Below are 12638 nucleotides of genomic sequence, written 5' to 3'. Positions count from 1 at the left end.
TGCCTTCTCCACGGGGGCCTCGATGGAGCCCTCGTCCCCTGGCATTGGCACGCGAGCTGGAGCGGGGTGGGGGCAGCACGGCAGATCCCTGTAGCCTGTGTCGGTGCGGGCTTCGAGCCAGAAGCTTTCTGGTGCTCCTTAATTGAATACAGCTCTCAGTCAGTTCCACGTGGGCATGCAAGGGTGGGCAGGGAAGGCAGTGATATGTCCCCCTGGACTCGGAAGCTTGGGACCCCCCTACCCAGAGGGCCTCCTCGCCCATCCCTGCACCCAGCCCACGTGGTTTGTAAAAGAGGAAGGCAAATGGGGGGGGGGGTTGCACAGGATCTCGCAGCGCCCATGTAAATATTGTTTGTATGAACTGGGTCTTCCTTCTTTTGTTAGTGGCAGCTCATTAATTAACCAGCAGACTACTGCTGCCTTCTTTTGACACATGCATGTATTTTGGGGCAAATGATTCTTGTTATCCTAAAACTCTGAACGGAACCATTCAGAAAGGCCATGAACGGAAACGTTCAGAAAGTCCTCATCTGGGGCCGTGCCCCCCCCCCCCAACCGCCCCTGGTCCCCTGCTGTCCCGCCTGCCACCCCGTCTTAAACCCAAGTGGGCTCATAGTTCCGTGGAGGACAGACGTTAAACACAGCTAAATAAATCATGTTTACGCTTGGCGTTCTTGGTAGTGAAAAATCTGTTGGCTGTTTTTACTTCCTTGTTTCTCAGCATTTGCTTCCTACCTGTTTTTGAGCACATGCCCAGAAATAGTAGTTTTGTCAAACGAGGGGATAATGCCAGCCAGCCTCTCTCACTGCCAAGGAAGCTGCTGGATTTTGCAAAACAGAGTGACGTTTTTTTAAGTGACACTAATGTTTTTTTTTTCTCCCCAAAGAAATTAGGATGTATTGTAGAATAAGGATATTAAAATGCACTTAGGGAAGGGGAAAAAAAAAAAAACCCACAGAGTCACCCCCACAGCACAGGGACCTGCGGCGAGCAGGCTTAGAAACGGTGTCACTTTTGTTTGCACTTGGCGGCTCCAAGGGCAGGAGGCAGCCGGCGGATGAGAGGAGGCTGCCTCGGCCTGGAGAGCTGAGTCAGGTTCATTTCAGCCCCGAGACTTAATTTTCTCTGCCATTTTGGATGATGTGGTACAAGGATTTTTTTTTTTTTTTTTTTTTTTTCTGTTTTCAGGTTGGTTTTGTGTCTGTTTAGTTTGGGAGGCCTCCTGAGCAGTGCTTGCTGGCGTCATCTTCAGAGGTTACAGATTCTGGTCCAGGTTCGGGGTTTGGAGCTTGTTGAGGTCGTAGCCACACTATCCGTTTATATATAAGAACAGCCAGGGGGGCCTCCCTTCCTTTAGGTTTTTTTTAATCCACGATGTTGTTTGGGGGTATCTGAAAAGTCATTTTTCACGATGTGATGCTGTTTGCTGGGCAGAGAGCTACAGCCGGATATAGACTAAAGATTTTTAATGTTTTTTTAAAACCGTTTCAATATCAAAACAATGGCCCATGAATGTTGGGTGCTCCTGCCAGGAAGCTGGGCTGGTCTTATCAGGGAATCTTTACAGTGAATTCAGTCCGAGGTCCAGGACATGAGCCCTGTTTCAAAGACAGCTAAGGGAAAAAAAAATTACAACAAAATCAAAGTCAGCGTGCTCTGATTTCCCCCAATTTCTAATGGGAATAGTCCGCCATAGAAATGATATTTCCACTGAGGATCGCACTACCGATTTCTTTAATTACATCCAATAGCGGTATAAACCTCAGCTGAACGTAAACCCCTGTTACAGCGGCACCGGCAACGCGGCTAGATTGAATCGCGAGACGCAATGTTACTGGTGTTAATGTGCTAACAATCTTTATTAAATTAATCCCGCGAAGTGTTAATTTTTACAAATTTTGTTGTTGCACACACTGCACGTCACCATTGGTGTGTTAGGAGAGGAAAATGATTTCATGTCGGAAAAGAAGCAAGAAGGTGGCTGTCAGACGGCTCCCTTAGAAGACAAATTTGTGATTTTCGCCATCAAATGCTACCTGCGCTGAAAGGAAGGCTCACAATATGTATATGAAATGCCATCTACACACAGAAAGCTCAGTTAAAGGAACTACTTTGTTGAAAGTAATTACAGGCCTGTTCAGTGTTTTAGTCAGTGACATTTCAGACTTGGCTTAGAAACATAAAGAGACCATAGAAAGATTTTGTTCTTACGATATGCAAAGCATTGAACCTCGGTATTCTATATGTCCATTAGCAAAAGCTAAAAAAGAAACGAAAGGGGAAAAAAGACTCAATCAACAACAAAATGCAGGGGAGAGCTGGGTTTTTTTATTACAATAGTAGAGATCAATTGCATGTAACTCTAATAAATGCAACTAAACAAAAAAATGGATTTATGTTATAGCAGTTTTTTTTTAATACAATTAGATTTTTTTTCTTTCCCTTCCTCCTTCCCTTCCTTCCTTCCTTTCTTCCTTTATTATTTATTATTTTTTTAAACATTCTCCTAGTCGAGTTAAATTTCTAGTGCGTCTAAAACAAGGAACTCCACTGTCCCTTTGGTCGCATGTTCCCTTACTGCCCGGGTAGAATTTTATGGTCTGATCTTAAAGAGGTCGATGATGTCTATGTTCCTCAAATACACAACTCCATCTGCACCTGGAATCATAGTCCCTTTTCCTGCTCGCTCCTCTGGGACTGAGTCATCGCAGTGACCTCCTTGCTGGGCACTCTGTTGGCTTGATGTGGTTTTCATTGGCTGTGCTGCCTTATTTCCCTTCTTAATCCTCTGGGCTTCTCACAGTTCAGACTTTGTCCTTGTGATTCCGTTGTGCACTCTGCACATGGCAAAGTCAGTGTTGGAGTTGGTGGGACCTGCAAACCACAGCAACCTGTGAACTTCACCGGCTTGTGGACGTGTCAGGATTCATGTTCCCAAGCATCCCTCAGATGCCGGGCCCAGTGGATGCTGATGTGAAGGAAAAATGTCCCCTTCGTCTAAAACTCAGCGTAGGGACTTCCCTGGTGGTGCAGTGGTTGGGGCTCTGCTCCCAATGCAGGGGGCCCAGGTTCGAACCCTGGTTGGGGAACTAGATCCCACATGCATGCTGCAGCTGAGAGTTCACATGCCACAACTGAGGAGCCCACAAGTCACAACCAAATAATAAATAAAGAATAAATATTTAAAAAACAAAGAAAAACCTCATTGTAGGCACCAAATCTGGAGACACCTCCTGATTTATTTCCCTTCATGTGACACGTGACTTCTCTCTTGACTGTGGATTCCCCCCTGTCCCCTCTCCCCAGCCTGAAATGAATGGGAATGTGTCTAAGGCCTGTCTGGCCAAGCTTGTCAGTGGAGTCTGGCCATCTGGGAAAAGGCTGCGGGATCCTGACCCCAGGTCCCAAATTCTTCCTGCTTGAAATCCAAATGATTTAACCATCCTCTGACTTCCGTGTGTAGACTGAGCTTTTCGTCCAAGGGCTGCTTCATCAAGATGTGTTTATGTTGTTTGTGGCTCCTGATGCAGCCCAAGAGAAATGACTGGAGGACCCTGCATATGTTGTGTTTTAGGGCAGAAACTGCTAAAGATTGAAGCAGCTACCCAGCTTCTGATTAGAAGGCCCGAATCAGGGAGGAAGGAAATTCCTCTGCTAGGTACTGGTCGGCTATTTTTGCTAGTGAGATTCACAGAATCTGTCAACTCCAGTTTGCCCTGGGCCTCTATAGATTGCGTGGAATGCATGCAGACATCTTAACATATCCATGTTGCTGATGTATGCATGTGTGCATGTGTGTGTGTGCATACATGTTTAATCTCTCTATAATAGATGTGCATGTGTACATTTTTGTAGCTAGTGAGACACATGGTTTCACCGTCTGTTGTCCCCAGGCGTGCCCATTCCAGGATCGTGGGCCCCCATTTGGCCAAGACCCTTCCTGCTGAGGTCACGCCAGAGGACCCATACCTGTTTATCTGTGTGTCCTGAAGCCATGGTACATGGTCCTCACTTCCCGGCTGGAGGACAAGTGATTGTGTTTACTGGCATGCCAGCAGTTCAGAGAGCTCCAGGGATTTCCCCGAAAGACAGCAAAGGAGAGGCGACGCTTTGAGCTTTCTCCTGCAAGTGTCCACCAGGGGTTGGCCTGCTCAGGCCCGGGTGCTTGCTCAGCTGCCTCTGTCTTATCTTGAATGGTTCACAGAAGATGGTACAGCCACACGCTACCTCAGCCGTGCCTGAAGTTTCCTCTGCTCCCTCATTGGGCCTTTCAGAAGGACCATGGAAGGTTTTGGAATTTGTGATGTAACCTCCCTGATCCTTGGCTCAGGGCGCTGGTAGAGGGATCTGCTGCCCCGGAGTATTTTAGCTGCTTGCATCTTGAGGAAATTGGGGTTGGCAGCCACTGGAACAGGTGCTTTTGGACCTGGCCAGGGGGCGTGCCTGTGCGCCTGCTTCTAATTGCAAGACGCAGCTGCCGGGGGTGTGTGTGTGTGGGGGGGGGGGGGGGGGAGGGTGTTCCCTTTCTGAGCCCTGGTAGAAGGAGGAAAGCAGGTTTGGTGGTGGTGTTGGGGGGCAAGGTTGTTCCTGTGCCTCGCCTCTCCCTTTTCTGGGATGCATTGAATGTACCGCGCACTGCGGAGCAAAAATAGTTGAAGTGGTGATTCACAGTGACAGATCTCAGAAGCGCACGAGGTGGGAGGCGCACAGGGGGAGGCCGCCTGGCTCAGGGTGCTGGGAGGGCTGTGCTTCCGGCTCCCTCTTGGTGCCCAAGCCTTCTTGAGACTGTGGGTGCAGGAAGATTCCTTGGTGTTCACCCAGGGCTCTGGGCGGTCTCAGGATGGTCTCTGGGGGAGGGGCAGTGGACCTGGCCTTAAGCCCAGAGATGTTCTTGCAGGCTCCTCCCTCCCTGATGCCCGGCACCGGGTACCCACAGTGTGCTTCTCTAAGGCCAGCTGGGCCCAGGCTGCAGTGAGGGAAGCCAGGCAGCCCCTTCCACCTGCGTGGGGATCTCCACCCTCCCAGCCGGGTGAAAGGGTGCTGCTGGGAGCACACAGACCCAGTAAAGGCGGAACACGGATGGGCATCATGTTTTTTTTGTCTCCCCTGTAATGACCCTGAAGGAAGGCTTGAAACACAGCTGTGCAAGCCCCTTGAGACCTCATTTCTCCTTTTCCTTGCTTCTCTTCTAAAGGACACTTATACATGTACCCCCAAACCCAAACCCACTGCAGCCAGGGACACCCTGATGGGTGCTCAGAGGTGCCTGACTAAATGTGAATCCAGTAGCGGGAAGAGGGTTTCTAGGTCCCCAAATGCTCTGGTGCAGTGAGCAAGATACACATATATGAAAGACAAGCTCTAGTCTTCGCTGGTTCCCAGACCTTGGTAATGAAAAACTAAGAAAAAGACATGAAATAATACCTGTGGAGTGAAGGAATTTATTTTTTGAGTACCCCTCCCCCAGGACCCTTGTAGCTCTGAAATTGAGTAACAAAGAAGACTCCTTAGAATCTTCCTTCTCTATACCCCCGTCTCAGCCACTCCCTACTCTCTACCCACCCCCCAGTGCCCCCCAAAAAAAGGGAGAGAGAGAAAGAGACAGATGATGGGAAGGCCAGGGCTTATTGGGTGTGTACCCACTGCCTGTCTCATTTAAGGTAGCACTCTGCTTCTTTCAAATAGGAAATTGCCAAAATGTATTTTAACTGCAGGATCGTTTTACCAGCTCGTACTGTTATGTGCCTCACCGTGCACCCATGGTGGAGCTGTTAAAATAGGAGCCCTGGCAGACAGCTCATGGAGGGTGCTGGCTCAGTGGTGGCCCTGCAGAGCCCCAGGCTGGACCCCGTGCTGGAGTCTGAGTCTGCTCACCTTCTCGAGATGTACCTGTTTTTCCCTATGACTACCTTCCTTAGGTGTTTTGACCAGGGTCTGAGTCCAGAGGAGGCCCTGAGCTCTCCAGATTGGAGACCCCAAGAACATACCCCCTCCCCTTCTAGACGTCATGGTCCCCTGCCTTTGGGCCTCTGGACCAGCCTTGAAGCAACAAATGACCACTTGCTGCGGATATGCCGACCCCAGGCCGTATCCCCACCACGCAGTGCTCCAAACAGGCAGGCCAGTACCTCCATCACTGGGTTTTCAAGTCTAAGCTGGCTTCCCTCCATCTTCTCTCTCTAGCAAACAGGAAAGAGTTCTGATTACCCATCAGGGTGGGGAGAGGTGGGGTAGGATCAAGATCAGAATTCTTCAGTGTGAGCAGAGCATTTGACTTCATGTGATTTCTCTCTCTTTCTCTCTCCCCTCTACCCCATCCTGCTTAATACATAGCATTTTTATCATCCTTAAGACAAAGTAGCTGGCAAAATATTTAAGCGATCCAAAAGAAATGTTTTTATTTGCCTGCGTGCGAATTGGGTTATCTGCCTATCTTGTTTATGAAATTTGGGGCTGCCTTTCCTGCAGTCTGTTCGCCTCTCAAATCTTTCCCGGCTCCCATTTCCATATTTCTGCGTGCATGTTCTTTGTTAATCACTTGGCAAGTGCTTATTTGAATATTAAAAATTTCTTTAATCATCAAAGGCAGGAGCACAGTCTCATGAATATTCATATTTTCCCCCTCCTCAGACTGGAGTCTAGTTCATTACCCTGCAGTAAAAGCCAAACAGCCATCAATCGCCCTCATTACAGGCTCTGGCGTTTTGATTGGCTGCCTGCTGCCCGGAGCTTTTTTTTTTATTTTTTTACTTTTTCCTCTTCTCCTATGAGCTGTCTTGTACCTGCCAACAGCCACCCCCACCCCAAAAAAATCAACAATGCAAGAATAAATTTCTCTGGTTGAAAAACAACTGTGCAAACTTGTCAAACAGACCTCGTGGTTTGCTGCCACCGAAGTGGCCACCGGCACTACCTGCCCCCATCTGTCCAAAAAAAAAAAAAAAAATCGAAAAACCAAACCAAACAGCCAGGAAAAAAGGGGGGGGGGGGGGGGAGAAATTAAATAAATAAATAAAAAGGAAGAAACTTGAGCCTCAGAGATGAATATTTGTCAAGAGAGTTGACGTAAGTCTCATTTGCATAACGACTTTGTACTTCTGCATTAATAAAATTTGCATATGAAGCCATGTTAATTACTCCTGATCATGCTTTTTGCATTCATGCATAGTAATTTTCTCCGACTTGTGAGAATTAATGTCTTGGCATGGGGGGAGGGGGCGCGGGGACTGTCAGGTTTCCTTGCCAGTGGTCCTCACTCACATGCGCTTGCTCCCTGTCTGTCTCCCTCCTTGATCTATGACTCATTTTTGCACTATCAGTAGGAGTTCTTGGCTTAAAAAAATGTATCAATTGAAAGGCAGCAGTAGGGAGAAAAATATACATCTCTCGCACAGTGTATTCTAGAGCTCCTCTTGCTAGCTAGGAATCTGTAACCCTCCCACGTGGGAGGGGACACAGAGGATGTAGCGTTGGGAAAGGCTCGCCTTCCCCTCCAAACCCGGCTGGGGTTCTTCCAGGGAGTTGTGTGTGTGTGTGTGTGGGGGTGTGTGTGTGTGTGTGTGTGTCTGCATCGGGCGGTGTGGGCGTGTTTGCCGGGTAGTGCGCATGTGCGCGGAGTGAGGCCGGCCCATCTGCAGGGCCCCTCTAGAAGGGAGATGGGTTACGGACCCCCGTGGGATGGAGGCATTCAAAATCACCCGGACTTGGAGCTTAGGGAACATTTTAGAGGTCTTAATTTTGGACATTTTGTACGTCTTCGTACAGAATGCATAGAGGGAGAGTCTCACCCCTCTGGGTTTTGTGGTCTTGGACACCCAGCCTCAGTTTCCTTGTTTGTGAGAGGAGGGTCCTAAGAGCCATCTGATATAGGAAGGCTGCTGGGCTTAAATGAGATGACATATGTAGCCATTGTTTATTTCTTTTTCCTTTAACCAAAGTGAACTTTCATGATAAGGAATTGAGCCAGCCGGGGTTTTATTTTTAAGCCACCTGGGGTTTTATTTTTAAGCCACCTGGATCCCGCGTAAAGCTGAGATGGCGTCTTGGCGTCCCTCTGCCACATACCTCGGCGCACGTGTGTCTGTTCCTGGTCCAGAGGGGAGCCGGCCTAGACCTCAAAAGAAAGTGCCTTTTTAAAGGAGTGCCTTGCAGGGCTCTGTAGGGGGCCTTCGCTGCCATGCTGTGGGGAGGGAGTTAGGGAAAGTTTCAGAATGGAAAAATAAATGAATGATAGCGACGGTTATTGGGTGTTTACCAGAAGCCTGGCTCTGGCCAGGCGTGTTCTGACCTTCCTTTAAAGGCGAGGCTCTGAGACAGTGACTCAGCCCCGGCCGGCCACACGGCCAGGAGATGACAGAGGAGGAGACGGGTGCAGGCCTCTCTGTGCTCCAGTCTTCTTCCGCCTGTGTTTAGGTGCCCAGTCTGGTTACAGGGTCTCAAGTGCTCTGTCAAGTGCGTTCTGGATTCCCTGGCTGCACTTTGCAAGGCAGCCACCCCCAGGGTGGGAGGTGGCCTGGGACAAATGCTGTGGCCAGCCTTCACGTTGGGCTTTAAAAAAAAAAATTGAGATAAGAGTCACATAATGTAAAATTCACGAGTTTAAGGTGTGCAGTCGGTGGTTCACAGTGTTGGGCAGCCGTCACCACTGTCTGATGCCGTAGCCTTTCCATCGCCCCCTGAAGAAACCCTGTGCCCTTTAGTCCTTACTGCCCGCCACCGCTGGCTGCCACTCCTCTGCTTTCCATCTCCGTGGATTTGCTCTTCTGGAAACTTCCTGGCATCATACAATAGGTGGCTCCTGGTATCACCTTTGGTTTTTGCAGCTTCAGAAGAGGGTTTTTGGAGTTCCACCTTCGTGCAGGCTTGTGATTTAAGCTGCTCCGGGGGGGATGCGGGGACCTACCTCCTCCAGGGCAGAGGGTCCTCTGTGGGCAGCTTAGGATCGGAAGCCCCTCACCCTTGCTGCCCCCTCCCCTGCCTCCGTGGAGCCGGTCCCTGAAGCAGGTGGATTTCATGAGGCCAGAAGTCTCATGAGGCCACCCGGAAGCCCCTCCAAGGAGCAGCTCGGCCCCCCACCCCTACCTGAGTAGGAAGATGACTTTGCCATTACAGACTCTGGCCTAACTAAGCCCGACCTTTCCAGAAGGAGAGGGATGCAGCTGGACCTGCCCTTTGGTTCTTCCTCCCAACCACGGACACGCAGGTTCTGTTCCCGTCTGGCCTGAGACAGCAGTTTACCTGGGCGCTCCTGCTGGTTTTCTCAGCCATGGTAAACGGTGGTGGCTGTCCCGTGGCCTCACCCAGAACCCGGTGTTGTTTTTTGCAACCTCTGCTGGCTCAGTTCAGCCCAAGGACCCTCCAGCTTCCTCCCACTCCTCATGGCCCTTTCTCTCAGGATTTTGGGGAGCTCTGGTCACTCCACGCCAGCTGCAGCCGCAGGGGGAGTCAGGGCACATCCAGGCTTTGGAGACACGCTGGCTTCAAGTCCAGACCTCCCCGAGCCTCAGTTTCCCCCCTGTAGAATGGAGGTGGTCTTCCCTGCTGAGCAGGGTGTTTGTGGTGAAGTGAGCCCAGCTCCTTGTGGTAGGTTCTCAGCACCAAAGCTGCTGTCACAGGTACAGTGACCTGGAGCCTTCCGTGGTGAGAGGCAGGGTTCATGTGGTGGACAAGGATGAACGTGCGGTGTCCAGTGCTGGGGAGTTTCAGGAAGGGACTGGCCAGGGCAGGCTTCTGGGAGGAGGCAGGTGACACGGGTCCCAGGTGCCGACCTTTCTTGAGGGCCTGCACGAAGTCTGGCGGCCTTCCTCTCAGCACGTGTGGCTGGGACAGCGCTTGAGGTCTTGGCCACACCTTCCAGGGCTCAGAAATGGCCCGGGCCCTGAGCCTCGCCTAGCACAAGGTATTCATCGGGCCACAGGGGCTGGGTGCTGGTGGTGGTAGCTTTGGCCTCTTGGCAGGACATGTGCAGGTGGTCCTCAAATGCTCTAATGTCCCCAGTCTTGGGTAATACCCTCTTTGGAGAGATGGGGGCAAGGAGAAAGAGCCCTGGTTCCGGAGCCAGGCAGCCAGCCGGGGTTTTGGTGGGGCTGGCTGCTGGCGTCTGCAGTTTTCTGTGGTCACGTCGTCAGTTTCCTGGTCTGTGCAATGGGTCTGCTGAGCCCTGCCCCCAAGGGCATGCTGGGAAACTCACTCACGATGAAGACTGACCAGCTGCTGGCTTGCAGGGCCCTGTGGCTCTTCCGGACGGGGGACTCCCTCGCGGGGGCCGTAGAGTGGACAGATCCCTGCCCCCGCGGACCTGTGCGGGGCACTGAGCAGCATGGGGGTGGGGGTGGCGTCCCTGGCAGAGCAGGCCCGGGGCCCAGCTGCCCGTCATCTTGTTGATGTTTTCCTTTTGTCTGATGCCTCCCCGCTCAATTATTTACCCAGGGAATTTGGGCTTCTTCACTTGTGGTTTTGGCAAGGGCTTCACACAAATGTTTTGCCCTGGTGGTCTCTTAGCCATTTAAGATAAACGGCCAAATCAAATGCAGGCCTTGCGGGGGAGCCCGGGCGAGCTGTGGGGCTGGGCGGAGACGGGCAGGCCCCTGGCCCTGCGTCGTGGCTGTCAGACCCGGGGAGGTGTGAAGAGCGTTGCTGGGCAGTGCCAGGGCTTTCGGTGGGGTGGGGGTGGGGGGTTGGTTCGAAGCCTTCTGAAAGGCCTCGGGGCTTGGGTGCTGCATGTAGGTGTCGGAGGACTGTGGGCTGGAGGGGGCACCAGCTGGCAGCCCACCAGGCTAGAGGCTTAGAAGTGCCCAGCCACTGGAAGGTGGCTTGGAGGTGTCCGAGGCCTGCACAAATAGCCTTTCCTGATAGAGCAAACAGTGGTGGCCTGGAACTTCCTGGCTCTGCCAGAGGTGGGTAGCCTAGATTTGGGGGAACAAACCCCCAAATGGAGTCTGCTCCAGGACACTCCAGAAGGGGGTTTTTGGAGTTCCACCTCCCCAACTGGGGAGACCTTCCTGGGATCATGGGGCCCCCGACAGCCCCTATTTGCCCAAGCCCCGTGCGTTAGGCCTCCCTGGGATGGAAGTCTGGTCCCAAGACAGCCCAACCTGGCAGCTGTGGACATAGGACGCCCTCAGGCCCCATCCACTTCCCTGACCCCTGTCCCTGCCTGAATCCTGGTTGCCCCGCCCCCCCCGCCGCTCCCCTGGCCCCTGGCACCACCGCAGGGGCTGGCACCCTGAGCCTCCCACCCTGGAAGGGCGGCCTGCAGCCCTCTGCCCCGGGCCCCACTCTGCACCCTGACGCCCTTGCACAGTCCAGGGTCCAACTGACCAGCCTTTTCTATTGTTTTTTCTCCAGGGCCGTGCAGGCCTGCCCAGCTGCCAGCGATGGCCCCCATAGCTGCCTCCTCCTCCCACCCTCACACATCCGTGATTACTTCACCTCTGCGCGCCCTGGGCGCTCTGCCGCCCTGCTTCCCCCTGCCGTGCTGCAGCGCGCGCCCTGTCTCGGGTGACGGGACTCAGGGTGAGGGTCAGACGGAGGCTCCCTTTGGATGCCAGTGTCAGTTGTCAGGTAACCGACGGCCGCGGTGGGGGGCGGGTTCCCGGGGATGGTGGGTGTGCCCGGGGCAGAGCTGGTGGCTGCCTCTCCCAGGTGGGCTGGGGCAAGGTGGGGACCCAGGGGAGACGTGCAACCTGCACCCCAGAAGGCATTTTTGGGAGGTGCCGGGTCAAGGGTGAAGGATGTCGACAGAACCGTACACCAGTGCCCTGGTCCCCATCGGTCAGGTGGTCCCCCCACGCCCCTGCCCATTCCGAGGTCTCCCAGAATGCCTTCCCCCAGCCTCCAAATTTCATCTCTCCGGGCTGTTTAGCTACAGTTTAATTGGATAACGTTTAACATCTGAGGTTTTCTTCTGCCCTTGCCACCGCCACCCCCTCTCCCCGTCCCCAGCCACTACCCCCCACCCCCAAGACACGGCTGGGAGAAGATTCTTTGGTTGTCTGTGTACATTGCCGGAGCCGTCCAAAATGCTGAGTTTCTCTTTGCGAGAATGTGTTGCCCATTAACTTTTAGAAAAAAGTTTCTCTGAAGGAGGCTTTTAGCTTCGGCTCTGGGAGGGAGTGCAACATTGTGGGGCGTGGGGGTGGGGGTAGGGCAGGAGGCGGGGCTGGGCGCCCGGCTCCAGGTCGGCGTGGCTGCCCATTATACAGATGGGCAGACAGGGCAGTGCGGCCACCTGACCGGTTCTCTGTTACATTCCTTATCCCTCCCCACACAAGACCCAAGCTCCTGCTCCTGCCTGGGGTCCCTGGGATTTGCAGGCAGGGACCTCTCAGCCCAGCCTCTCCTGCCCAGTATCTTGGCAGAGCCTGATGCAAAAAACACTGAGGCCATAGGAGCCGGGATGCTGAAGCAGACACGGGTGGTGGCGAGTGTCCTGCAGGGGCCTGGAAGGGAGAGGATGGGTGCAGAGCAGGGGCAGCTCTGTGTGTCCCTGCTTCGTCACCAGGTGCGTTGCAGGCTTTCTCTCAACTCAGGTGTTTATTGGGCAGGTTTTGCTTTTCATTGAAGGTGTCCCAAGGGATGGTCCCTGTTAGAGCCACAGCTCTGCAGAGGGCCACAGGCAGCCCAGCTCCAGAGTCAG

At 52.8% G+C, this 12638-nt stretch overlaps 1 protein-coding gene across 10 annotated transcripts in view; it reads left to right on the top strand.

Moving 5' to 3' along the window:
- Positions 1 to 12638, top strand: part of BCL11B (BCL11 transcription factor B) — a 95872-nt gene that overhangs the window by 30240 nt on the left and 52994 nt on the right. For 7 of the 10 annotated variants that reach the window (XM_057731639.1, XM_057731644.1, XM_057731641.1 and 4 more), the window contains one exon: positions 11348 to 11563. The exons of the other annotated variants lie outside the window; for them this stretch is intronic. In XM_057731639.1, the coding sequence (XP_057587622.1) occupies positions 11348 to 11563 (216 nt within the window). The remainder of the gene's footprint in view (positions 1 to 11347; positions 11564 to 12638) is intronic. 10 annotated transcript variants of the gene reach the window in all.

This window comes from Hippopotamus amphibius, chromosome 4 (assembly GCF_030028045.1).
Source record: "Hippopotamus amphibius kiboko isolate mHipAmp2 chromosome 4, mHipAmp2.hap2, whole genome shotgun sequence".
NCBI classification, from domain to species: domain Eukaryota; kingdom Metazoa; phylum Chordata; class Mammalia; order Artiodactyla; family Hippopotamidae; genus Hippopotamus; species Hippopotamus amphibius.
Note: the sequence above shows the minus strand (reverse complement) of the source record. Positions and strands in the feature narration are given on the sequence as shown.